We start from the raw sequence: 26,142 nt of genomic DNA, 5'->3' as shown, positions 1-26,142 counted from the left end.
TGAGGGCGGGCTGAGGGGCGAGCTGAGAGCCGGGCTGAGGGTGGGCTGAGGGCGGGCTGAGGGGCGAGCTGAGAGCCGGGCTGAGGGGCGAGCTGAGAGCCGGGCTGAGGGTGGGCTGAGGGCAGGCTGAGGGGTGAGCTGAGAGCCGGGCTGAGGGTGGGCTGAGGGCGAGCTGAGGGGCGAGCTGAGAGCCAGGCTGAGGGGCGAGCTGAGAGCCGGGCTGAGAGTGGGCTGAGGGCGGGCTGAGGGGCGAGCTGAGAGCCGGGCTGAGGGCGGGCAGAGGGGCGAGCTGAGAGCTGGGCTGAGAGTGGGCTGAGGGCGAGCTGAGGGGTGAAGTGAGAGCCGGGCTGAGGGGGAGCTAAGGGGCGAGCTGAGAGCCGGGCTGAGAGTGGGCTGAGGGCGGGCTGAGGGGCGAGCTGAGAGCCGGGCTGAGAGCTGGGCTGAGAGTGGGCTGAGGGCGAGCTGAGGGGCGAGCTGAGAGCCGGGCTGAGGGCGGGATGAGTGCAGGCTGAGGGCCAGGCTGAGTGGGGCTGAGAGCCTGGCTGACGATGGGCTGAGAGCCAGGCTTGGAGCCGTGCTGAGGGCATGCTGAGGGTGAAGCGGGTGTCATGCCGCCATGAGGCGGGCCTGGCCTCAGCCCTCCCGGCCGCCTGCGCATGCGGCGGTTCAACCGAAACGTCAGTTCCGCCGCGTCTCTTTGCCATGGCAACGGGAGGCGCGATGGAAACTCAGCGGTGGCGGCAGCAGCGGCGGCTCCGGGAGGTGACCGGGCCCGTCCCGCACTCCGTGGCGCTGGTGAGGTGCTTGGGGGGTCGCACCAGCCCGGTGCCGGTTGCCGCACGGCTTTCCGAGAGGAGGCGGGAGTGCTGTGAGACGGGGCTCCCGGGGGAGCTGGGGGCCTCGGCAGGACTCGCTGCCGAGGATGGGTCCCCGGGGAAGCTGGCTGACTGTCCCCGCGCGAGGCGAGGCTGTTGCTTTGCGGGTACGTGGGCGAAGCGGGGGCGATGCGTGAGGAGGCGCTCAGGGCCCCGGGCGGCACCGCCGGCGTTACCCGCGGGGAGAGCGTCAGTTCGGGACGGTAAAGCAGACTGGCCACACCCCCTTGGATGTCGCGGGAAAGATTTAAGGTATAACTTGGGCAACAGACCAGTACCTGAGGTCATTTCATGTCAGTCTTGCACTGATGGTTTGCTCTTTGGGGGCTAGGCTAGGTGACCTTTAAAGATCCCTTCCAACCCAAACCATTCAGTAAAGGCTGTGGAGGTTTCCCTTCTAGTTACCCTAAACTCTTATAATTTAGTGTTGTGTACTTATTGGTTCATGAATGAAACTTAAAAAACCCACCATATTAACATTTTCACCACTGACACACACTTTCTCTTACAGAGAGCTAAGCCTCCTAAAGAGCAAACAAGTCTAAATCGTGCCTTGGCTCGCAGGCAGAAAGAACAGGAACTCCTTGAAAGTCCTCACTTCTTAAAACTGCACAACCACTATCGCAACGTCCACGAGTGGCACCGACGCAATGAAGAGAAATGGCTGCACAGTGTTGTGCAGAGAAAGGTGGATGCGACAATGCAGGAGTATCTGGCAGCAACTGATAAGAGACGAGAGAGGTAGCGAACAAGTAGCTAATACCAATATCTGTCCTACCGTTTTCAGCTGTACTGTATCCTTAGAGGAATGATTATGGGAGAAGCCATCAACTGAGTGCGGCTCTGTACGTTACACTGTGCATTGGTGCCTGATGTTCATTACTCGTTGTAACAGAAAGCTTAATTGGTAGCCAAGCAGTTAGGTAGAGCAAACAGCAGCCTTCCATAGAATCACAGAATGGTGGGGGTTGAAAGATCATCTAGTCCAATGCCCCTGCCAGAGCAGGACCACCTAGAGCAGGTCACACAGGAACTTGTCTAGCTGGGTTGGAATGTCTCCAGAGAAGGAGACTCCACAGCCCATCTGGGCAGCCCGTTCCACTGCCTGATCACCTGAACAAGGAAGAAGTTTGTCCTGTATTTCTTTGGAACCTCTTCTGTTCCAGCTCGTACCTGTTGCCCCTTGTCCTTGGCCATCACTGAGAACAGCCCGGCTCCATCCTCCTCACACCTGCTCTTTTTGTATTTGTAAACATTAATGAGGTCACCCCTCAGTCTTCTCCAAGCTGAAGAGCCCCAGCTGCCTCAACCTTTTGTCATCTTTGTGGCCCTGTGCTGAACTCTGTCCAGCAGCTCCCTGTCCTTCTGGAGCTGAGGGGCCCAGAATTGGACACAATATTCCAGATGCAGCCTCTGGCAGATAGGGAGAGGGATGTGACCATCTAGTCTAACCCTCCTGCTAATGCAGGACCACCTAGAATGGTGGTCTTATTATTAGTACTAGTCACCAAGCCAGTCTCTAGAGATATGTATTCAAACACATCAACTAGTACAGTTTAGATGGCATTTAGAGCCCCCTCTGCCGAGTGCAAGATAAAAGTATTACAGCACTTTCCTCAATTGATTTTTAAAGAGAATAAAGAGTACTTTGATAAAAGTGTTGGAAGCTGTAATTGTTGAATGTAACTGAGGGTTTTGTTGAGACCTCAACAAGTGAACGTTGAAGTCCTACAAGTAATGCTTTGCATCATGGGCAGCTGGGAGAAACGAGAATTTGTCAAATGAAATGAAAAAATGTCAAAAGATAAGAAAGGTGAAGCATGAACAGAATTATACTGTGCTGATCTTAGAAAAACAATCATGTGGTTTAATTTTTCTGTTGCTCTTTCATGGTTGCTCCTTTTTTTTGTTTCATTTTTTCAAGTGGCTTTGGTGCTGTCAAAGTTGTTCAGTTTGGTATCCTGGTCTGATGAGTAGGATATTGTACACCTAGGAATTGTACACCACTTGCACAGAATGACTGTGTTGGAAGGAGATAATCTAGTCTAGCATCCTGCTCAAACACTCATCTAGAGCAAGTTGCCCAGGAATGTATGTCCATTTGAGTTTTGCTGATCTCCATACATGTAGACCTCACCACCTCTGTGGGAAACCTGTTCCAGTGTTTGACTACCTTCACATAACCCTCCACTCCCCAAACCCAAACAACCACAAAACCAAATCAAACAACACAGCACCTCCCCCTGACCTCATGCCCCAAACGGCATTTTCTTGTGTTCAGGTAGAGTTTCACATGTTTTCATTTGTACTGCTTGTGTCACTAGGCACTGTTGAGAAGAAGCTGTCTGCTTTTTCTGCATCTCCTCCCTTCAGGTATTTACATACATCCCCCTGAGTCTTCTCTTTTCCAGGCTTCCCAGGTTTCTCGGGAGACAGAGGTATCTTTCGGAGAGATGTCCTAGTCCCTTAGTCATCTAAGTCTGTATTTTGTACTGAGGAGCTCAGAACTTGTCCTGGCATCTCAGATGAGGTCTTGCACACTTTTCCTCGTGCGGCCAAGATGCCATTGGCTCTCTTTGCCACTAGGGTGCATTGCTGGTTTATGTTCAGCTTCTTTTCTGCCAGCCTCACAGATCCCTTTCTGCAGAATCGGTTTTCCAGCTAGACTGACGCGTGGAGTTATTCCTCCCCAGGTGCGGGACTTTTGTTCAACATAGAATTTGTTTTTACGTAGCAGTTTAAGATGCCCAGTGGTGTCTTTGCAGGACACTCAGCTCATCTTGCAGTGAAGAGAATGCGATTCAGTTTCCACAATTAGTTGGTCGTTGGTGCTGGAGTAACTCCCACCAGTAGTGCCTGCACTGTTGCTCAGGAAAGCAGCAGGGGCATCCCACTGAGGAAAAGTGAGAATGATTTCTCAGAGGCCTCTGTGGCATTTGGGTTGGAATTACTGAGTTTCTGGGTTCCTTAGGCACAGGTTTCTTACCATGAGGATTAATGGGGTTGTATTTAAAAATTACTAACTTCACATAGCTTTCTCATGACATATCTTTCAGAATTAGGTGATGCTAAAATAACAAAACATAGTTTGAGAGAAGATACAGTTATACATGTGTCAAGAAGGGTGGTAAGTACAGGGGAGGGATTATAACAATAGTGCAAGATCAAATGGATATCAGCTGCTGACAAATATAGCCTGAAAATGAGAATAATTTGTTTAGCAGGGGATTAAAGTTGTAAAGCAGCATTGGAAATGGGTTTGCAAGATAAGGTGCTTAAATTGTGCCAAGACAGAATCACTCCTGTTATGCTGTAAGATTCCTTCCATGGACACAACAGGAATGTTCCCAGGCTTAAAACTTTGTGTTCCATTTGATATTCTGCCTTTGGCACTTGCAAGAAGTATGGAAAGGAACCCAGTACCCAGTTTGTGCTCATAGCAAATAAACTAAAACTTTGTAATTCAATGGAAGGGTTGTTTCAGCTTTTATTTAAATGTTTTCATTACAGGCTTCGTGAGCTCCTGGAGGCAGAGGAAAGCAGCTACTTTGCTGAGCTGGAGGCACTTGAAGAAACAGTGGAGGAGAAGCAAGCAAAGATGAAGGAGCGAGCAAAATTACTGAGAGAAAAGAGAGAAAACGAAAGGCAACAACTGGTGGCTGAAAAAAGAGAGCAGCAATTCAGGTATCTTACGAATAGAATTTGGGTTAAGGAAATACAAAGAGGCGATTTAATGAGAAGGCAACAATAGGAAACTGTGGAAGGAAAGAGGAATCTGATTGAAATGATAAAACAAAAGAATTGAGGTGGTTTGGCTAGAGATGTACAAGCTTTGCCAGCAACTGAAAGGCCTCAGCTATGCTGTGTGCAGTGTATGGTCTTTTTCTGGCTTTTGATGAAGGGATGCAGCTTCTAAAGACCAGGAATCCAAATCTGTAATGCTGTAACACTCAGTAAAGTGTGTGATCAAAAAAATCCTTAGTAGAGATGAAGGCAACAGGTACAAGAACTGTCCTGCCTCCCTCATTTGATTTATTTAAAGGTCCCTTCCATACCCTAAGATTCTGTGATTCTGTGTGAAGTGTTGAGATACCATGAAAACATTCTTCCAAGCATAGTGTGAAGCTCCTTGTCCTGTGTGAGCATCCCTGCACTTTCGTCTGCCAGGTCAGCTGGTTTTTTTAATTCCTTCTCCTGGCTTGGAGTTCCGTTTCAGCTTTATACTATTGGAGTGATAAAGAGTTGATGGCAGGTTGATTTGGCCTAAATCATGCTTATTAAGCTAACACATTGAAGATCCTTGAAAAGTTCAGATTGTCCAAAAAGATAGTGTTTTTATTTATTGCATACTTTTCAAGATTACCAGCCAAAGTGAGAGTTTTCATGCAACCAGAAGTCCTGTTCCAAGTCTCCCAGGATGCTGAGCTTGGCAGTATCTTTTGAAGTCATTAAGATTTGCAGGTGCTGCTCAGGCCCTGGGGCCTTGGCATGAAATCTGACTTATTCAGTTCTTGGAAATCTGGTTTTCCGAGGAAGGGATGAAAATAATATTAATGTAATTTAATTGTAATCATTTGAAGTGTCTCTTTCCCCAGTCTCCCACAGTAAGGTGGAAATCCATGACACCTTCTTCTCAGTGTGCAGAGGCTAGGGATAAAAATCAACACTTGCTTTCACTTGTGTATAAACTCGAACTGAAGAAACAGATATTTATCTGTTAAATTAGGTAATGTGGAGTTTATTGACTCAGACAGTAATTAAGGCAGTGCATGCACTTCCAAATTTATGTGCTAGCTTTAAAATATGGCCCTGTTTATTCACAGTTCCTGGTTGATTTTCTTCCCATCACACTTTGTTGGAAATTAAGTGACCTCATCTAGAGTCCTGTGTCCCGTTCTGGGCTCCCCAGCTCCAGAGGGACAGGGAACTGCTGGAGAGAGGCCAGTGCAGGGCCACCAAGATGATGACTGGAGCATCCTCCTTATGAGGAAAGGCTGTGGGAACTGGGGCTGTTTAGTCTGGAGGAGACTGAGCAGAGATCTCATGAATACTTACAAGTATATGAGAGGTGTTTTTCAGGAGGATGAGGCAGCACTTTTTTCTATAGTGTCTGGTAACAGGACAAGGGGTGATGGAAAGAAGCTGAAACACAAAAAGTTCCACTTCAGCTTAAGGAAAAACTATTTTACTAGTCCAGCCCCTCTGCAGAAGCAGGTCCCACCTAGATCAGGTGACACAGGAATGTGTCCAGGTGGGTTTTGAAGATCTGCTGAGAGGGAGTCTCCACACCCTCCCTGGGCAGCCTGGGCCAGGGCTCCCTCACCTCACACTGAAATAGTTTTTCCTTATGTTTGAATGGAACTTTTTGTGTTCCAGCTTCATCCCATCACCCCTTGTCCTGTCACTAGATAAAACAGAAAAAAAAGTGCTGCCCCAACCTCCTGACACCCACCATTTAGGTATTTGTCAATATTAATGAGATGCCCCCTCAGTCTCCTCTGGGCTGGGGATCCCAGAACTGGACATAGGACTCCAGATGAGGCCTCATCAGGGCAGAGCAGAGGTGGAGCAGAACCTCCCTCAAGCTGCTGCCCACACTCTTCTTGATGCATCCCAAGATGCCATTGGCTTCTTGCCCTCCAGGTTTGGTCAGTTTATTATCAGCCAGCACTGCCAGGTCTGTCTCTGCAGAGCTGCTCTCCAGCAGGTCAATCCCCAGCCTGTCCTGGTGCCTGGGGTTGTTCCTTCCCAGATGCAGGACTCTGCCCTTGTCCTTGTTGAACCTCATGAGGTTTCTCTCTGCCCAACTCTCAAGCCGGTTGAGATCCCACTGACTGGCAGCACAGCCTCTGGTGCATCAGCCAGTCTTCCCAGTTTGGTGCCAGCAGAAAACTTGCTGAGGGTCCCTCTGTCCCCTCATCCAGGTGGCTGATGAAGATGTTGAACAAGACTGGCCCCAGAACCCATCCCTGTGGAACTCCACTGGCCACAGGCCTCCAACTTGACTCTTTGCCATTGATCACCTCTCTGGACTGTTACTCATCCAGTTCTTGATCCGCCTCACCATCCACTCATCCAAGCCACACTGCCTGAGCTTTGTTTCTGTTTTTAATGTTAATGGTACAAAATATTTTCTGAAACCTAATACAAAATTCTTCATATTCCTTTTAACTTGAAGCAAGGCACTCCACTCTTGTGCAGGTATAGCTTGTCAAACCTGAGTTACAGGAACACTTACAGTGTACAGCAGCACTCCAGTACCTTATTTCAGAGTATGGAAAGGCAGCTCTTTTATCAGCACGTGGCCTGGGTTTGGAGCTGTAATTCATACCTGAGGGTACACATGTAATGGTTTTGCACCAGTGATGTTGGCCAGGAAGAATCCTTTGTCACCAGATGACGGAGGGCATATTACTTGAACCACTGGTGTCCTGCTGCAGTTAAAGTTTTCATCAGGGGCTGGACTTGTCTGAGAAGATATTCAACCACTTTTAGCCCGAGGGCATCTTCATCATCTTTGTTATCTTTAAAGAAAATTGCAATGGCTTAAAATTTGCATAAAATGCACCCTACATCCTGTTTCTTGTGATAATATCAGAAGCATCCATCCAGAGAATGTAGTTATCACGGCAACTTTGTACTGCATCCATAAAATGGATAAATAACGGAGAGCTGGGGGAATAAATGCAGTTTCCATCTTTGAGAATGGCTACATACAGGCACAATCTTCGTGTTAAGAAGCTTAGGATAGCAAAGTAAGGAAGAAAACCAGCCATCTGGGGGAGCAGATGTTTATAGGTTGCTGTAAAAGCTGCTTTGAAGGAATTATTTTGATGAAATCAAGCAATTACAGGGCTATTTTCTATTAAAATTCTAACCACGACAAACTTTTATTTAACTTCTCTTCCCCTCTGAGAATTCAATTAAATTCAGATTAGTTTAGAATCATGAAAAAGAATAAGTAATTCTTTATTCCTTCACTGCTGAGAGAACTTTGAACCCAATGTGTTAAGGTAATCTAATTATTTCTAACAGTGTAAAGATTTCAAATCCTAATAATGGCATGTTTCCCTCAACATTTAAGAAGTATGTTTTTCCATGAATACTAATTAGTACTGTTGCTTGCAATCACCACTAACTCCTGCCCAAGAGCTGGAAAAGAGATCCCAGTGTTAAAATGTAAGTAAACCCACAATGACGCAGTTTATCTGTTGACCTGCTTGAAGGCAGGGACACCCCTTGGACTGTTTTGTGGCTGACATGTTCATTGCCACCCTCACAGGGAAGAGCTTCTTGCACCTCGTCTTTCAGTTTGGAGCCATCACCCCTTGTCCTGTCACTTCAGGCTCTTGTAGAAAATCCCTCTCCATCTCTCTTGTCAGCCCCTTTAGGGACTGGAGGCAGCAAACACTGAATAATGACAAGAAGAAAATGTGGCGAGCTCTCTGCTTCAGCATGAAATTACAGGTCAAGCGTTGTGTTCTTTGGCTGTACCTGGCTCCTGCAGCACTGAGGGAGAGTGAGGCACCGCAATCCTCCCCCTCCACAGTCACAGTCACACTGATTTTGCACCACTCCACTGTAAGTTGTACTGGTTGGATGGCTCTCACTGTGGCACTGAGAGCAGGGTCAGGCTGGCTTTTGGCGCTGTCACTTTTTCTGTCTGTCAGCAGCTTGTTCAGCCCGTTCTGGACTGTTTGGGCTTTTCATGATTTATAAATCAGTAAGTGATTTTTATTAGGCTGGGCTGGGCATGGATTTTATTGACAAAGCTTTGGAAGACCTTATAAGCCAACACGTAGTTATTACATGCTGGTAGTTGCCTTGGCCACGTACTAATGATTCCAGGAGCTGTGCTTGTTCTGTTCTTGTTGGCAGGAGGTGAGCAGGAGGTGACAAAAGAGTAGCATCAAGTAAAGCAGCCATTATTCTAGAGCATAATCTTCCTAGTTTTGGGGCAGAAATGAGTTCTAGACCACTAGTCACATCCTATGTTGCTGAACTCTTCCCCTGTTTGCCCCATTGCCCCATTTGGCCTCAGGGAGAGGCCAAATTTGCATTGTTTTTGTAGCCTTCATACAGATGTGAACTCATGGCCCCATGTCATGGTTTGACATGACAGCCTTTTCTGGTAAGGGGGAAGGGGCTGTAAAGATGGCTCCTGTAAGAAGTTGCTCACAACTCTACCCAGCTCTGAGCCAGACCCACTGCTGGGGCTGAGACAATTAGATGCCTCCACCATCACTTTTTTTAAAGGAGCCAGAAGAGGAGGTTTCTTCCTCCATCTTCTTCTTCCTTCTTCTTCTGCCCCTTCATTTTCTTCTGGCTGGTGGTGGTGCAAGGAGTGGGAACAGTGAGAGAAACAACCATGCGGACTCCAAGGTCAGTGAGGAAAGAGAGGAGGAGGTGTGCTGGAGCAGAGACTCCCCTGCATTCTATGGAGAGAACTGGTGAAGCTGAGATCTGTTTGCATTTCTATAAAGACCCCACATCAGCAGTAGAGACTCATTTTGATAATGAGCCCACATCAGGGGCAGAGACTCATTTTGCTAAAGCTGACCCCAGACCAGGGGCAGCGATTCACTTCATCAAAGGCCCCGAGCCAGGGACAGTGACTATGGCAGGAGGAGGCCGTGTCCTGTGGGGGTAACCCAACCACTTCACTGCAGACGCTGAGCCAGGGGCAGTGATTTTCTTCATTAAAGCTGTGGCCAGAGCAGGCCGTGTCCCAAAGGGGGGACTCTGTATCACTGTGGCCAGAGGAGGCCGTGTCCTGAAGGAGGGACCCAATGTCCACAGCTGTAACTGTGGGGAGGAACCCAGGACAAAGCAGCTCATTAAACTGATGCCCAGAAGAGGCCTTGTCCCGAGAGAGGGACCCTGTAACTGCAGAAACTGCAACTGTGGTGAAGAATCTACACCAGAGATATTCACCAAGGACTGTCCCCCTTGTGAGGGACCCTGTGTGGGCAGAAGCTGCAGCTGCTGGGAACAACCCCCACCAGAGAAGTTGGTTCAGGACAATGTCCCGGGGCAGGAACCCCGTGTTGGAGCAGGGGAAGGATGCCAGGAGTCGTCCTCCTCTGAGAAGCAGCAGAGCCCATCTGTGAGAGACTGACCACATCCCCCACTCCCTGCCCCCCTGAGCTGCTGAGGGGAGAGGAGGTAGAGATCTGGGGAGCAGTGAGCTGGGCCTGGGAAGAAAGGAGGGATGGGGGAGGGAGATTTAAAGTGCTATGTGTAATTTTTTCATCATCCTGCTCCCTTTTTGCTTTTATTCCATTCTGTTTCTTGTAGAATAAACTTTCCTACTGTCCCCTCTCAGTCGAGCACTGGAGTCAGTTTTGCCCAGGACTGTAACTGGCAGCCAGCCCTCCCTGCCCTTGTCTCCATCCACAACAACCTTGGTGATCTTTTTACTCCCATTTCACTGGGGCCTCTGCCATGCTAACGAGGGTGGGGGTGAATGGGGGCAGCGAGCAAGAGGCTGTCGTGGTGCTGCTGTGCTGGCTGGGCCAAACCACGACACCCCAGCAAAAAGATTAATGTTGCTATTAATTCTGTAAACAGAACCCAAGTCAGAGACTATAGATGTAGTTTTAGATAGAGCCAGCAGCTATATTGCCCTTGGAAATAATTTTAGAAAATGAAGGCTTGGCTAAGACAGTTCCTTAACAGAGCCATGGAAAATAAAAAAGCAAACAACCAAAACCTGCTTGTAGTGCTGTCAAACTCAATTTTGCTTTTAAGTAACAAAGAAATAAATCTTAGGCAATGGAATTCATTCAGATTTTGTATCAGTGCTGTAGTTACAAGAATTAAATATCCTGACGTGGAGACTGATAGTACTATGCTTGATGAATATTTAGTGTTTTGGCTAAAGAGGATTGTCAGCTAAACCTTGTATAAAGTAATAATATGCTGTCATGCAGTGACTCAAGATTGAGCCAATGATATCTTAGGATGTATGCTATGAATTCTGAAATAGCATTCAGCATGAAATTGTGAGGTATCTTTTTTACTTCACAGCATTCATGTGTGGCTGTCATGCATCCTTAGAGCTTATAGTTCCTTAATACCTGGATATCTTCCACAGTATCTGCTAGTTTCACAGTTTGTTTTTGCGAATTGACAGCAGCTGAACAGGACCCAGCAGCGTGCCCAGGTGGCCAAGAAGGCCAAGGGAATCCTGACTTGGATCAGCACTGGGGTGGCCAGAATCAGGGCAGGGATTATCCCCCTGTACTGGGCCTTGGTGAGGCTGCAGCTCCAGGGCTGTGTTCAGTGCTGGGCCCCTCACTCACTGCCACAGGGACACTGAGGGGCTGCAGCGTGGCCAGAGCTGGGCACAGAGCTGGGGAAGGGGCTGGAGCACATGGGTGCAGGGGAGGGGCTGAGGGAATGGGGGTGTTAAGCCTGGAGCAGGCTGAGGGTAGATCACCTCACTCTGTACAGCTACCTGGAAGGAAGCTGTAATCAGGTGAGGGTCAATCTGTTCTCCCCTGTAACAAGCAACAAAACAAGAGGAAACAGTCTCAAGTTGCACCAGGGGAGGTTCAGGTTTCATATGAGGAGGAATTTCCTTACTGAAAGGGTTGTCAGGCATTGTCAGGCCCAAGGGAAGTGCTGGAGTCACTGTCCATGGAGGTGTCTGGTCTAGTAGTTGATAGGGCTGGGACAAAGACTGGATCTGATGATCTTAAAAGTGTCTTCCAGCTGAAGTGATGATTCTATGAAAATCTATATCCTGGTTATAGAACAGGATTGAAAGAAACTGCGTATTGTTCAAGTTAGTATTGTTTGGTGATGTCATTAGTGCTTTATTTGCAAAAATAGAAGCAGAATCTGTAAGTAACCATGTGTTCTTCAATGGAAAACAAAAACCTGCTTATATGCACCCAGTTACAGTGAGTAAAAGAATATTGAAAGCTGTTGCTCATCTGACTTTGCATCTTCTCCAGACTTTTGTTACAACTTTTCTGAGTTACCCCCTAAAAAAAAAAACCCATTAAAGATGTTAATAAATTTGTAGCAGTTTGTGTTCAACTGTGTAACCTAAATGTCTATCCTCAAAGTATTTTGTGAATAGGAACGAGATTTCAAGTGACCAACAGACCTAAGTCTTCATTTGAATAAAGAGCAAGCTACTGTTTGTACAGGTGTAGTGTGTGTTTTGTACGTTACAGAAGTGTGTGTGCATATATGCAAACCCCACACAACACGTGTCCCAACTATGTGTATGTATTTTATATAAAATGTACATTGTGTAGATAACGTGTATATGTTGTGAATGTACATAAGGGTTTTGATTTACAAATGCAAGTGCAGCACCAGCTCTTCAGCTGATGAACATCAAAATCTCCATCGAAACTGTCTCTCTGATTCCTTAGGCTTCACAAAGAATCACTATCAGACCAGGTGTAAGATTTGTTATCCTGAGGTGTGGGCTTCTGAGCGATTAGGAGCTGGGAGTCTCCATCCATCACACAGTTCCAGAAGTCTTTTGTGACTTCTAAAGACTTTCACATTGCCTTTCAGAGAACAGTGCGAGGAGCTCCGTGTGCAGTGGATGAAGAAGCATCAGAAGGAATTGTGTGAAGACTGGCTGGCCCAGCTAGCACTGAAGGAGGAACTGAAAAAGCAACAGAGGAAGGAGGAGCAGATCTTTGCAGAGCTCTGGAAGGAGGATAGGTTGGCTAAGGAGAAGCGAGAGGAGGAGGAGATGCAGAAGTCAGCTGCACGGAGTGGGGAAATCCTGAATGTGCTCAGTGCGCAGGTAGCGGTGCTCAGCGCTCAGAGAGAGGAGGCGAAGTGGATGAAGGAAGAAGAGGCTCGACTGCTGGTAATTTCCATGTCATTCTCCATTCAGCATTGTGTATAATGTCCTCCTAATGATAGGCTTACTAGATATTTAGATTAATCTGTACCTTATTTGTATCTTCCCTGATTCCATTAGTATCTGAGACTGTCCTATTATGCTAAGCCTCTTTTCCAGAGCTGTGGCAAATGCATTCCTGTTTACAGAGGGAAATACATCTTTTCAAACGTAGCATTGTGAAGGATTTTGTAGGAAATGGAAAGGTTTTTAAGCTTCTACCAGGCGTCTGTAATTTTCTGATCTCCAGTTTCCTGCGGGATAGCTAGACAGCCTCATATCCCAGCTGTAACGTGTAACACCAGATCTCAGATCGTGATACATATGTTTAATCCTTACAGTAATTACACTGGGAGGAAGCAGCAAGAGTGTGTTGCTCCCAGAAGGTCAGGTGAGCCAGGAGCTGAAGGTGACAGTAGGGCAGGCGAGTATGCTGTCCTCCTTGACAAGAGTCCTGCAGTACCTGAAGGGATGAGGCAGAGCAGCTCTGCCAACAGTAACTGGGGTCATCTAACAGTCCCAGCTGCTCAGCAGGCTCTAGTGATGAAGCCCAAGATGAGGCCAGGAAGCCAAATCAGCAGGTCTGAGTGAGACTTGACTTCAGGCACAGGTGTGCATGCAGCATAGCTCACGTAAGCACCAGAGCTGAGAGAATGAGCCTAACTGCAGCTCTCAAGTGCATTCTCAGCCCTTTCTCACACCACTGTTTCCCAGCTGTCTGATCCAAGGCTCACATCAGGGCTGGTTGCAAGCACAGGGGTTGCAGAGCCTATAGGTACAGTCCAGGACCCTGATGCATACATGAGGAGACATGTCTATCTGAAAAATCCCAACTGTTCCAGCTCCAGCTGCCTGAACTTCCGAACCTATGTCCATTCAATTTCTTTTTTAAGAACAAATTACCTAGCATTGCCTAATCTCTCCCACCTGTTAGTGCTGGCTGCTGTTGGGCATCGCAGCACAGAATCACAGAATGGTAGGGGTTGGAAGGGACCTCTAAAGGTCATCTAGTCCAGCCCTCCTGCTAAAGCAGGTCCTCCCTAGATCAGCATCATGGAAGGGTTTGACTACCTTGGCCCAACTGTTTGGCCACAACACTCTCTTTTTTCCTCATCTCTCCCCAGTGCGGGCTTGCTGTACTTACACTGGCTTTAGTGGGGTTTGCTGGTTCACAGTGTTCTGTGTGGACTTTGTGAGTTATGAGACACTATTTAGATCAGATTCAGTCTTCAGAAGGGCACTAGAGCTGGGGAAGGGTCTGGAGCACAAGTCTGATAGGGAGCAGCTGAGGGCCCTGGAGGTGTTCAGCCTGGAGAAGAGAAGGCTTCTTTCTCTCAGCAGCTCCCTGCCATCGGGGCTGTTGATCTCTGCTCCCAAGCTACAAGGGACAGGACAAGAGGAAACAGCCTCAAGTTGCACCAGAGGAGGTTTAGATTAGAGATGGGGAATGATTTCTTTCCCAAAAGATTTAATCTCTGGCAGAGGCTGCCCAGGGGAGTGGTGGATCCCTGGAGAGATCCCAAAGCCGTGTAGCTGTGGGGCTGAGGGACATGGGTTAGCAGTGGCCGTGGCAGTGCTGGGGGAACAGTTGGACTTGAGGAGCTGAAAGGGCTTTTCCAGACAAAACAATTCTGTGATTCATTTTGCAGTTACTTATGTGTTGCAACTGAGTGGTCATTTGGGGTACTGTTAGGCACTGGAGGCTGAAGTTGTCAAGATATATACTCCACTACTTTTTAAAAATAGGGCCAGTAATAAATCTAAAGCTGAGAAAATCCTGTCTGTAAAACAAAGGAGTCCTTATTCCTAGCTAGACTGTAGTGCTTTGTGTATTTAAAAACATGCAGAATGCAATTATTTGCTTGTAACATCTTTTAAGGCACTGGCAAGCCTCCTAGGCAAAGAATACTTCTACTTAAGTGGCCTTTTCAGGAAAACACTATTAAAACAGAAGACTTTGTAGCTTCCTCTGCAGGCAGCTGCCTTAGGCTCTGTCAAGGAGATACATTTCTGGTAAAGTCTCTGAAGGAAAGCCTTCTTCAGAGAGTCCAAGAAGGAGAGTTTCTGTATTGAAAACAGGATGTAATCCTTCTCCATCAGGAGAGGTAGGTGACAGATGGCCTGGCTACAAGTTTCTCAATTCAGAGTTGGGAGCCTCTAATGATCACGGTTTTCATCTGCATGAATGACAGGCCAGAGAGCCAAGGGTCTCTGTGTATAATAGTTCCTTCTGGTTACTGCAATGCAAATAGATTATTTAGAAAAGCAAAACCTGTACCTTTAGATAGACCATATGTGTGTGTCAAGGTGTCTCAGGCTGGATGACAAAACAGACACAGCAGTTTTAGTATTACCTACATGAGCTGCCTTCCTCCCCCTCTCTTTTCTCTCCCTTAAAGAGTTGTGATTTCTTGAGAAGGTTGATAGAAATCATGTCATTCTGACTGTGGTCTGACAAACACTACAGAAGTTCCTGTGCTAGTGCTTTGGTCCTGGCTTGCAGACAGGAGGTTGGTAACAGTTTCTCTGCACTCTTGTTTCTCTGAACATTCTAATGTTGTGTTACCCTCTCATATCAACTGTCATGGAATAAGCACCATGGATCCCATCCTTTCACACGACTTCACTCGTGTCAGAGTTCAGCCTCAGACATGTACCAACTTGCCCAGGAGGCTGCTAAATAGTTCCACTTTCTTTCTGCCTTTACTATTCGAAGTTTTCTTATTTATTACTTATTCTATGGCTCAAACAGCATATACTGAGTTTAAAAGCTGTTTTACCAGCTTCTGAAGGATTAATTTGACCATTCAGGCAGTTGAAAAGTCAGCTCTGGCTTGGAAACATGGCGAGAGTCAGTGAGTGCTTTATGTCCAGCATAACAAGTTATGTTCCTTGGGAGAAGCATCTTTGTACTTCTGTGTGGGGAGGATGAGACATGCTGTTTATGACAAACCTGCTGATGCATTTTTAGGTTTATTCACATTACAAAACAGACATTTAATTTCAAAACAGGTTAACAAAAACCTGTGTACCTTCACAGAATCACAGAATGTTAAGGGTTGGAAAGGACCTGGAAAGCTCATCCAGTGCAACCCCCCTGCCAGAGCAGCACCACCTAGAGCAGGGCACACAGGAACTCGTCCAGCTGGGTTTGAATGTCTCCAGAGAAGGAGACTCCACAGCCCATCTGGGCAGCCCCTGCCAGTGCTCCCTCACCTCAACAGGGGAGAAACTCTTCCTTGTGGTTTTTTGGGACCTCTTCTGTTCCAGCTTGTACCCGTTGCCCCTTGTCCTGTCATTGGCCATCCCTGAGCACAGCCTGGCTCCAGCCTCCTGACACCCATTTTATGTATTTGTAACCATGAGTGAGGTCACCCCTCAGTCTCCTCCAAGCTACAGAGCCCCAGCTCCCTCAGCCTTCCATCATAAGGCAGATGCTCCCCTCCCTTCATCATCTTGGTGGCCCTGCACTGAACTCTCTCCAGCAGCTACCTGTGCTTCTGGAACTGAGGGGCTCAGAACTAGACATAATATTCCAGATGCAGCCTCACGAGGGCAGAGTAGAAGGGGAGGAGAACCTCTCTCTACTCACTGCCCACAGCCCTTTTAATACTTCAGCCCAGGCTGCCATTGGCCTTCTTGCCCACGAGGGCACGTTGCTGGCTCCTGCTCCTCCTGCTGCCCACCAGCACCCCCAGCTCCCTTTCCCCTACACTGCTCTCTAACAGTTCATTCCCCAACCTGTACTGGTATGTGAGCAGAGGTTATTTCAAGACAGCTGAAGCATTGCTCCTGAGACCTATGGTCACATATTGTTTATCACTGTTTATAACAGTTGTGCTTAGAAACTTAGTGAAATGCAGGATGTTCAGGAATACAAAGTTACTTTATGGATGCTACTTCAGGAGTGCTTTTAGGTTTGGCTAAATAATCTTGAGGATACAAATGTACCTGTTTGATCTTGAATATATGTTTGTTATTTTTCATTGTTTGTTTCTTGAGAACTAAGTTTTATTTCTGTTTTTCTGTTCTTTCTAATATAAAGTGAATCAGTTTGAAGCCATGGAAAGTCAGGAAATTCAGTAGTTCAGCCCATCACAATGTAAGGGTCCAATTACTTTGTGGAACCTTATGTCCTACTAGAGGTGCAGTGCTCTTAGCATCCAGCATGGGCACAGGACAGATAAAATGGAATCATAGAATCATGATGGTTGGAAAAGACCTTTAAACTCATTGAGCCCAAGCTCTTCCCTCATGCTGCCAAAGCCACCACTAACCCATGGCCCTCAGCACTTCAGCTCCATGGCTTTGCAGTAGCTACAGGGATGGGACTCCCCAAGCCCCCTGGGCAGCCTGGCACAGGGGCTGACACCCCTCTCAGGGAAACAGTTCTGCCTCAGCTCCAATCTCAACCTCCCCTGGGGCAACTTGAGCCCATTTCCTCTTGTCCTATCACTTGTAGTTTGGGAGCAGAGACTGACTGCCTCTGGCCACAACGTCCTTTGAGGGAGTGTCAGAGAGTGCTCCTGTCTCCCCTCAGCCTCCTCTTCTCCAGGCTCAACACCCCCATTCCCTCAGCCCCTCCCCAGCACCCTTGTGCTCCAGCCCCTTCCCCAGCTCCAATGCCCAGCTCTGGCCACGCTGCAGCCCCTCAGTGTCCCTGTGGCAGTGAGTGAGGGGCCCAGCACTGAACACAGCCCTGGAGCTGCAGCCTCCCCAGGGCCCAGCACAGGGTGACAATCCCTGCCCTGTTCCTGCTGCCACCCCAGTGCTGATCCAAGCCAGACTGCCCTTGGCTTTCTTGGCCACCTGGGCACGCTGCTGGCTCATGTTCAGCTGCTGTCGATTAACACTTCCAGGTCCTTTCTGCTAGGCAGCTTTCCAGCCACACATCCCCAAGCCTGTAGCATTGCCTGGGGTTGTTGGGGCCCAAGTGTGTGACTGATAATCAGTTGGTGTTTATAGCTGCATGTAAAGGCTTGGATATGGGTCACACATGCTGTGATGATAACGATTTCTCTAAAGAGATGACTGTGTATCCACTTGAAATGTTGGGAGAACATCAGGAATTCCAGTGTTTTGGTATTGAAGTGCATGAGGTAATTAAAGAAAGAAATCCTGAACTCTAATGAATGATATGGTAAAATGTTCCTGCTCTAACAGGTCTAATGGATCACACTAATTCCAATGTCAGCAAGGAAGGCTTTAAATATTTATCTTTGCTTTTCAGTCTTCTAATTAAACTAATTCTAGCCATCGTTTAGTTTGAAATGATGCCATGGTTTTACAAGCTGACTCTTTACGATTGTAGGAAGAACAGCAGCAACTGCTGAAGCTAGAAAATGAACAACTTCAGAAGGAGAAACTAGAGAAACAGAAGGAATGCAGGGAAATGCTGCTCAGCGCAGCGCAGGACAAGAAGAGTCGTCTTAATGAAGAAAAACAAATGGAACTTGCCCTTGAGATGCAGATCTTAGAAAAATGTCTTCAGGAAACCCAGGAGGGCACTGAGGAAAAAACAAAAAGAAAAGTAAGGGCTGGGGGTGTTCAGTGTGAAGCTGTGGGGAAATAGCCTTATATGGACTAATTTTGTGGTCCTTAGTGAACCACACAGTGTAAATGAGATCAGACAGGAGCCCTCTTCTCTGACCAAGCTGTTTCTTTTGTTGCATAGCCTGTTGCCAGCCTCCTGCCAGTGCTCTGCTTCTCTGAAGAAGCCTATTAACTGTTAAAACCCCAGCATGTACTTCAAAGCATGCCTGGCAATCAGCAAGGCTACCAGGCTAGGCAAAAGAAGGGAGCTCTCAGGAAACCCCAGAATCTTCTCCCTCCATGCTGATTTCGTTGTGTATAAATCCCCTGAGCTTTTTCATCCTTTTGCATGGACCTAATGGAGGTTAGGAAAGTTTTTTGTTTGTTTCATGGGCCTGACTTGCTAAATATTTGTAACTATAAAAGAAACCTTTAACTTACTTATTAATGTTGAGACATGGTTTCAAATCTTTAACAGGTCTATATATGAGTGCAACAACCTCATGTTAAATATCTGAGAGGTGCCATGAAACAATGGATGTGTCTGCCACTTCCTGAATTTGAAACAAGTAGATTGTCCAACTTGGGGGTGAAAATGGGCCTCAAGGTAACTTTGAAACAGATCAGGGAGCTGTATTCATTTCTCTGCTCGAGGTATTTAGGAGCTAATGTAGGTTAGGAAGGTTGTATTAAACTCACTGTTAGACCCTGTCAGGGATCACTCGGTGTTCTGCTCTTACACTGTTGTCCAGGCAGTGTTGACTGTCCAGGAAGAGGGTTCTGTGCAGCTCTTTCCGAAAGCAGGGCTTGGAACACAGCTCTGGGCTCCCAGTTCCCACATTGACCACGAACCACTGCTCCTCTTTCTGTTTTGAAGGGCTTTTTTGAACTCATTTACTCAGACCTGCTGATTTGTTTTTGCAGCAAGAGCTGTTGAAGGAGGAACAGACTTACCTGGCACACCTGGCTCAACAGCAGGAGGAGGAGAAACAGCAAGAAAAAGAAGTAAACAAGCACTTTGATGAAGAGATGGCAAAAGTTTGGGCCAAGAAGGCCGAACAAATGCGATTAGAAAAGGAGGCTAGGAAGCAGCTACTGAAAGATGTCCTGAGTACCAGGCAACTGCAGATTGAGGAGAAGTGTGAGTAACCACAGCTTGCTCTCTGGGCAGCAGTCTTGGCAGAGGCAGTACAACAAACTGCTTTGGGGAAGACTGTCTGGCCTGGCATGTGCAGGCTGTATGGTTCAGTGGACAACAATGCTCCTGGCTCTGAGTCTGCCCCTGAAGCTTTACTCTTACAGGCATTCCTCATATGAATTTCCCATTCATATCAGCAGAGCAAAGCCCAGTAAAATAAGAACTGCATAAGCAGGTATCAATCACTGTTAATTGTTATTTTAATGAAATTCCAAACGTGAAATGTTCTCTGTTCTGAGTGGATGAAAACCAAATCAGCTGAGAATCCACTTGCCATTGTTTGTGGGCCTCTTCAGAAGCAATGACACTCAGGCTTGCTATTTAGGCTACTTGGCTTGAATACAGTCTCACTGTCCCTTCAAGCATAGCAGTTGTGTTATCTTCTGAAAGTTGTTTGGGTGTTGTGTTTTTCTGCAGCGCGGAGAAATGCGAAGGAGCAGGAAGAACTCGCTCAAGAGAGGAAGTTGTTAGCTGAAGCAATCACAGAACTCAAGCACACAGAAGAAGAAAAACTTGCAAGGTATTTTTCTTTGGTGCCATCTGTTAACTTCGTTGCAGATCAATCTTTTACACTTATGAGTAGGCTAATTCTCATTTGCAGGTAAGTCTGAGAGCACTGAGTGGACTTTCTTCTGTTCAGAGAGGCTCTGCCACTGTGCAGCCTTGCCAACTCCAGGCTGCTCAGCAGCAGCTCTCTTATATTGCAATTAAAATCACTAAACTTGGTATGATATCACTAATTCATACACATTATGGTGTTTCATTACACAGCCTTGTTTTGGTCCTTTTGGACCAGCATGTTACTTACATCCATCATGTTTATTAAATACATCCCCTCTGAGCTGTTATTATGAGTGGCAGAGGTTTGAGGGGGAGAGTTAATGAGAGGTTAGTTCATTACTTACCTACGAGAACTAGTGTGTTCAGGCTCCTTGCTAAACTCCACCCACACACATCCCTTGAGCAGCCACCACAACACCAGACTGCTGCAGGTAACCCAGCTGCATGGGGTTCTCCTTACCTTACAGTTCCTCGGGGTGAGAAGGTTTAAGCTACACAGTAGCTTAAACATTCCTCTGGATGTCAACGCCAAGCCTGGGGGCAAAGGGCCTTCTCTCAGTCAGTTTCCCTTTTGTGCTCCATTATTATCCATGGGAGGGAACTGAGTAGCTCCTTGTAGAGCCAGTATCTGTGATGTTCTCTGATGGCTCTTTTTTTGTCTCAATCTCCTGGCTATGGCGAAGATCTCATCTTTCTGAAGGAAATTTGCTGGGTGTCAGGGTGGATGTGCTTCACTTGGCAGCGCTGGCGTCCCGTGGCATCAGCCAGCGCGTGTGGCTCAGCCCTGTTGCGTTAGCACACAAGTCTTGACTAGACTGATGACATTTTAAGTGTCTGAGTGAGTCTGTGTGACTCCTCCAGAAGTGCCTGAACACGTAGGTAGACTTCACTGCTGCTGCTCCAAAAGGTGGTGAAAGTAATAGATGACTCTCAATGTAGAATGGAAGAATGATTTCTTCTGACAGTCATTTCCTCGAATATCAATACAATGTTGCAGCAGTCATCACTTATCCTCAAGCAATTATCTTCAGAATAAGGAAGGGGAAAAGGGTGTAAGGCTGCTGCAGCAACAAGCCTGAGCTAAGAACAGACCGAGACCTGACCCTCTGTCCCCTCACTGCCACTGTGAGGGGCAAGGAAGCCGTGCTGGTGAGGAGTTATTCTTGCTGCTTTTATGTTAAGCACCAATTTTGCAGTCTGCTTTATAAGGTACAACAAAAGGCAATTAGTTCTGTAAAGGATGTTAGATTAGCTTCCAGCATTTGGTTCAAGGGTGCAGAGAGTCCAGCACAAGGCTACCAAGATGCTGAGGGGACTAGAACATCTCCCTGATGAGGAAAGGCCATGAGACCTGGGGCAGTTCAGTCTGAAGAAGAGAAAGCTGAGAGGGGACCTTATCAATGCTGATAGATGCCTAAAGGGTGAGTGGCGAGAGGATGGGAACAGTGTTTATTCTGTGGTGGCTGGTGACAGGACAAGGGGTAACAGGCACAGGATGGAACACAGAAAATTCCACTGGCACAGGAGGAGAAACTCCTTTGGTGCTGAGGTGAGGGAGCCCTGGCCCAGGCTGCCCAGGGAGGGTGTGGAGGCTCCTTCTCTGGAGGTTTCCAACCCCACCTGGACACGTTCCTGTGCCCCCTGATCAAGGGGAAGCTGCTTTAGCAGGGGCTTGAGCTGGAGGAGCTCTGCAGGGCCCTTCCCACCCCCACTGTGTGTGATTCCATAATAGAGTGGTAGTTATTCTTAACACCTGAAAGTGTTTTGATTGGTTCTTTAGTCAGGTCTAATGCTACCAGTTTTAGTTATTATCTGAATGCTAACAGATTTAATAATGATACTAAGTTGCTTATTTTCCCCCACACTTCATAAATATGCTGTTCATATGTCATTTCCAGAAAAGTAAATGAAGCAAAAGAATACCAAGAGCAGCTCAGAGTGCAAATTGCCCATCGACAACAGGCCCACAAAGCTGAGGAAGCAGAGAAGCAGCGAGAATACGAATCGAGTCTTGCAGCAGAGAGAGCTTACCAAAAAAGGGTACAGGATATCCTATCAAAGCCCTGTGAGAAATTAGCAAAGACACACCCTTTAAGAAGAAACCTAATGTCTAACTCTCTAGGAAATAGTTTATAATGATTTTTCAGCTCACCTGGTTGCCTTAAGAAAACACTCCTAAGGATGTTTAAGTGACTGGAGTTAGCAGATCTCTCTCCATGGTGATGCTCAGAGTTTGTAACTGGAAAATACAAGAAACACAGCATATTTATAAAGGCTGTGGGTTTGTTTTTTTCTTCCCATTGGATTTTCTCTGACAAAATGACCGATCCAAACAAAGTGTTTGACATTTCAGTGCAACACTGTGTGCTCTCTGCAGTACAAGAGTGTGTCACGACACGAAGGATACGCAGGCATGCCTTAAAATCTGCACCAAGAAAACATAGAAGAGTTTCAGCAAGTTGATTGAAACACCTCTTGAACGGCAAATACTTGCAAAATCTTGGCTTGTATGTAGACAAAAAGTACTCAGTGACTCGTGTTTATTTTCCCTTCTTAAATATAAAACTATGAATGTCCTTTGCTATGGGATGGACAGTAAAGAGCTGATGTTGTTTTGCCTACATTCTGATGGCTGTTGAACAATCTCTGGAGTATCAGAGTCCTAAAGTTAGCCTGTGAGACCTCTGCTTGAACAGAATTAATCGTGCAGGACTGGAGTCCTCTTTTTTTCTTGTAAAAAGTCATTATTTATCATGCTGATGGATTGCCTTTGATTGCCACTGATGTCATAGTCTGAACACACAGAATGCCAGGGTCAGAGCAGCAACAACTTTTTAAGACAGGGCAACACTAAAAAACAGCCAGATGTCAACAGAAAGGTCTCAGAAGGGTTTTGGCTGTGGGGAGAAGGGACACAGCCTCACTGGCCTCACAGCCCCTTGTGTTAACAGCCAGATTGCCTGTTATGCAGGACGAGCAGTGGGTGACACAAAGAGGACAGGTGGGAGCTTCTCCCCATGGGATTGCTCTCAGCCAGCTCCCTGGTATGTTTTTCTTTTCTCCTTCTCAGAGGAGGGAAGTGAAGAATCCATTTACAACCTCACATCCTTTCTCACTCATAGACTTTGGGGCATTCAGAAGTGTTTTGTCTTGTTTCTTGCATTTTTCCTTTGCTGCTGCATATCTGTTTCTCCTCCTTTAGCTGTTCAGTTTCTACCATCTCCCTCAGCCTCTGCTTTTTCAGCCTTCTCCAACTTTCTTCCTTCACTAAGCACTTCCTCTACCACGTTCTTCCTCCCTACCTTCCCCCTTCAGTGTTTGCTCCCTGTTGGGGGGTGTTTTTGTTGTGTGGGAGTGTGAATGGACACACAGAGAAGCTGTGAAACATCTGGGACAGAGCTGAGGAGTCCCAGCTCCCACATTTCTTGGAATAGGGAATAAACCACCTGCACTTGGTTTAAAGCAAACACCAAGCTGACAAGTGCCTTTTGTCTGTAGAGAAAGCTGTTTGCAAAAGGCCAGGTAGAGGTGTATTTCTCTGAATTGGTATTGGTCATCTTAGCAGAGCAACCCAGCTAATTACACGTAAAAATGACGGATGGACATGGCCCTAAGATGTTGCCCTGCTGAGAGGCAAAGGAGTGTGGTGAGGTTTTTATCATTGCTTACAGCAAAACTTGCCTGTAGCAGTTTCTGAGGTTGCAGATGGAAGAGGGGCAAGTTGCAGCATCCAGCCAAATTGCCTCAACAGAGCAGAGCGGAGCTTCTTCCTGCCTTGTTCCTTGACTTGCTTGTATCCAAACAGAGTCTGTCTCTCCAAACATGGAGAGAGGAAACGTTCAGAAACGTGAAACATAGCTAACTGGGAGAGGTGGGGTGTCAGCCATGACATCCAGTCCTTACGTGGTGCTTCTCAGCAGCCACCTCTGAAGCCATACAGAGGATTTCAGAGATGCTCCTCCTATTTTGCAGGTGGGAAGGGCCATCTCAGGTAATGGAAATAGTTTCATCAGTCCAGAGAGCTCAGGTAATCATAGGTCTATGCTCTCACTGCTGGGCAAGATGATTAAGAGGGTCATTTCCTGGTCTGCCACAGGCTCCTGTGCAAGCAAGGGAGATTTTTCTTTTACTACTGTGACCCCTCTTTGAAGAATGAATATAATAGCACATTCACAACTCCAGGATTAATTAAACCACGTTGTTAAAGGCTGTGACCCAGCCGGTGGGTACACCCAATACAAGAGACACAAATACCACAATGGTGAGCTCGGTGAGCCTGAGCCATCCAGAACCACAATAAATCTCACAGCAACTCAGAACAGCTGGTCAGAGCTATCAGACATTTATACAAGTGCCTGAGCTTCTGCTCCTGGAGGAAGAATTTCTCTGTAATGAACGTGACATCTGCTCACAAATGAAAGGATCAAACTGGAAGAGGTTCACCTGCAGCAGAAATGAATTCCCAGGGGAGAATGGGCACCCAGTTTTTTCTGAGGGAAAACTGTTGGTCAGTGAGCACGGTGCTTGGGCTGAGCCGTTTGCTGCAGGGTGCTGTGTACACTTCAGGTGAGTCTAGAAGATCAGAGAAGGTTTGCACCAGGCTGCTATGCTGTGTCTCCAGACTCCTTTAGAAGTATCCTCTCGCTGCTCTAGCCAGAGGAGTGATGCAGGGAGGACGATTTTCTGTCTCAAGACTGAAGAGTTTCCTTAATCTTAGCGTTTTCCATCTTCTTCCAGTTCCCTTTATGTCTGTAGAAGTAAGCAGAGTGCTGAATGGCACACACTTCACAGTGTGGTCAAGCCTTTGCCCTTCTCTGACCAATGCTCCTGTTAGATCTGTGACTTACAGCGCCAGTGAGCAGGAACTAGCAAAACAGATCCAAAATGGTGACTTACAGGTCCTGAGAACCTCAGGAGCAGTAGCTACTGCTCACATGCGTGGTATTTCGCCCCAAGTGAGCAATCCTGCAGCCAAACCGTTTATTAGCCCGAGAGTGCAGGAACACTGCTGGTAAGTGGAAGGTGGGTGACCTCTCCCTGCACCAAACCAAAACTGTGGCGTTCAAAAAGCAGCCACTCACAGCCTCTTCATTTGTACAGGTACTAGAGCTTTGCAAAATACTTTTCCTCTACTTTCTTTTTACTACATTTCTCACATGAACAGGTCTGGAGGATCTGGGTGACTTTCCTGAGGCAGAGCTACAAGTGCCAGCCACCAGTCACATCACTCCAGACCTACTCTAAGGTAGCACTACTTGCCAAGTCTTTTAAGACTTTTCTGCCCTCATCTTTTTGCTCACAGGGGCTTTTATACCAACCCTAGGACTTTCTGCAGTGATGTTTTTGTCCACACAAGGTGCTGGGCCCCCTGGGGCTGGGCTGCAGGCTGTGGGAGCATGTGAGGGGTCTGGATGCTCACTACAAACATACAGCCAGCTTTGGACAGAATCAAGTTTGTTTGCAGTAAAATCCTTCTTTGTTAATCATTTATTGCTTTAACACCTTGTTAATTATTCATTACTTTAACACAGGTAGGAACACTTGCTGCAGAAACAGACAGTGCAACCTTGCCCAGGGTACAGCGACACCGCAGCCTCAGCCAGACCTGAGGATCGTGGCCAGATGTAGCACGTGCTGACTGCTGCACAGCCCAGCACAGGGAAAGTCCAGCTTCGATGTCTTTGGCAAAACGCTGCATGCAAAAAATTCAGGATGTGGGCTTGTATTTAGCAACAGTCAGCTGTGTCCTGTTGCCATTTGGAGCTGTCAGAATCGATGCTCTATAGCTTTACACTACCTGCTACTGTGCACTGCACAGGCAGTGTTGTGTACAAAAGCCACCCAGCAAAACACCAGCCTTTCCCTGCAAACCTTAACACACACACACACAGAGTCTGAACTACTTTGAACTGTGCAGATGTTGCCTCTGATTTTGAGCAATAAGGTTGAGTGTTGTCAGCAGGAGCAGGGAGGTGTCATTCCCCTGGACTCGGCTTTGGCCCTGAACCTCAGTGTCCAGTTCTGGGCTCCTCTGTACAAGAAGGACATGGAGGTGCTGGGGAGGATCCAGAGGCAGCTCCAAGCTGGGAAAGCATTTGGAG

General features: G+C 47.1%; 1 protein-coding gene across 1 annotated transcript; it reads left to right on the top strand.

Annotated features, from left to right (window-relative positions):
- The first annotated feature begins 720 nt into the window (after positions 1-720).
- CFAP53 (cilia and flagella associated protein 53) lies at positions 721-22,177 on the top strand. Its single transcript, XM_062018864.1, has 8 exons — positions 721-1,008; positions 1,387-1,616; positions 4,386-4,559; positions 12,414-12,717; positions 18,062-18,280; positions 19,207-19,423; positions 19,898-20,000; positions 21,940-22,177. Exons 1-8 carry the CDS (start codon positions 721-723, stop codon positions 22,175-22,177), a joined length of 1,773 nt encoding a protein of 590 aa, XP_061874848.1.
- The last annotated feature ends 3,965 nt before the right edge of the window (positions 22,178-26,142 follow it).

The sequence above is a fragment of the Colius striatus genome, chromosome Z, assembly GCF_028858725.1.
Source record: "Colius striatus isolate bColStr4 chromosome Z, bColStr4.1.hap1, whole genome shotgun sequence".
NCBI lineage: Eukaryota > Metazoa > Chordata > Aves > Coliiformes > Coliidae > Colius > Colius striatus.
Note: the sequence above shows the minus strand (reverse complement) of the source record. Positions and strands in the feature narration are given on the sequence as shown.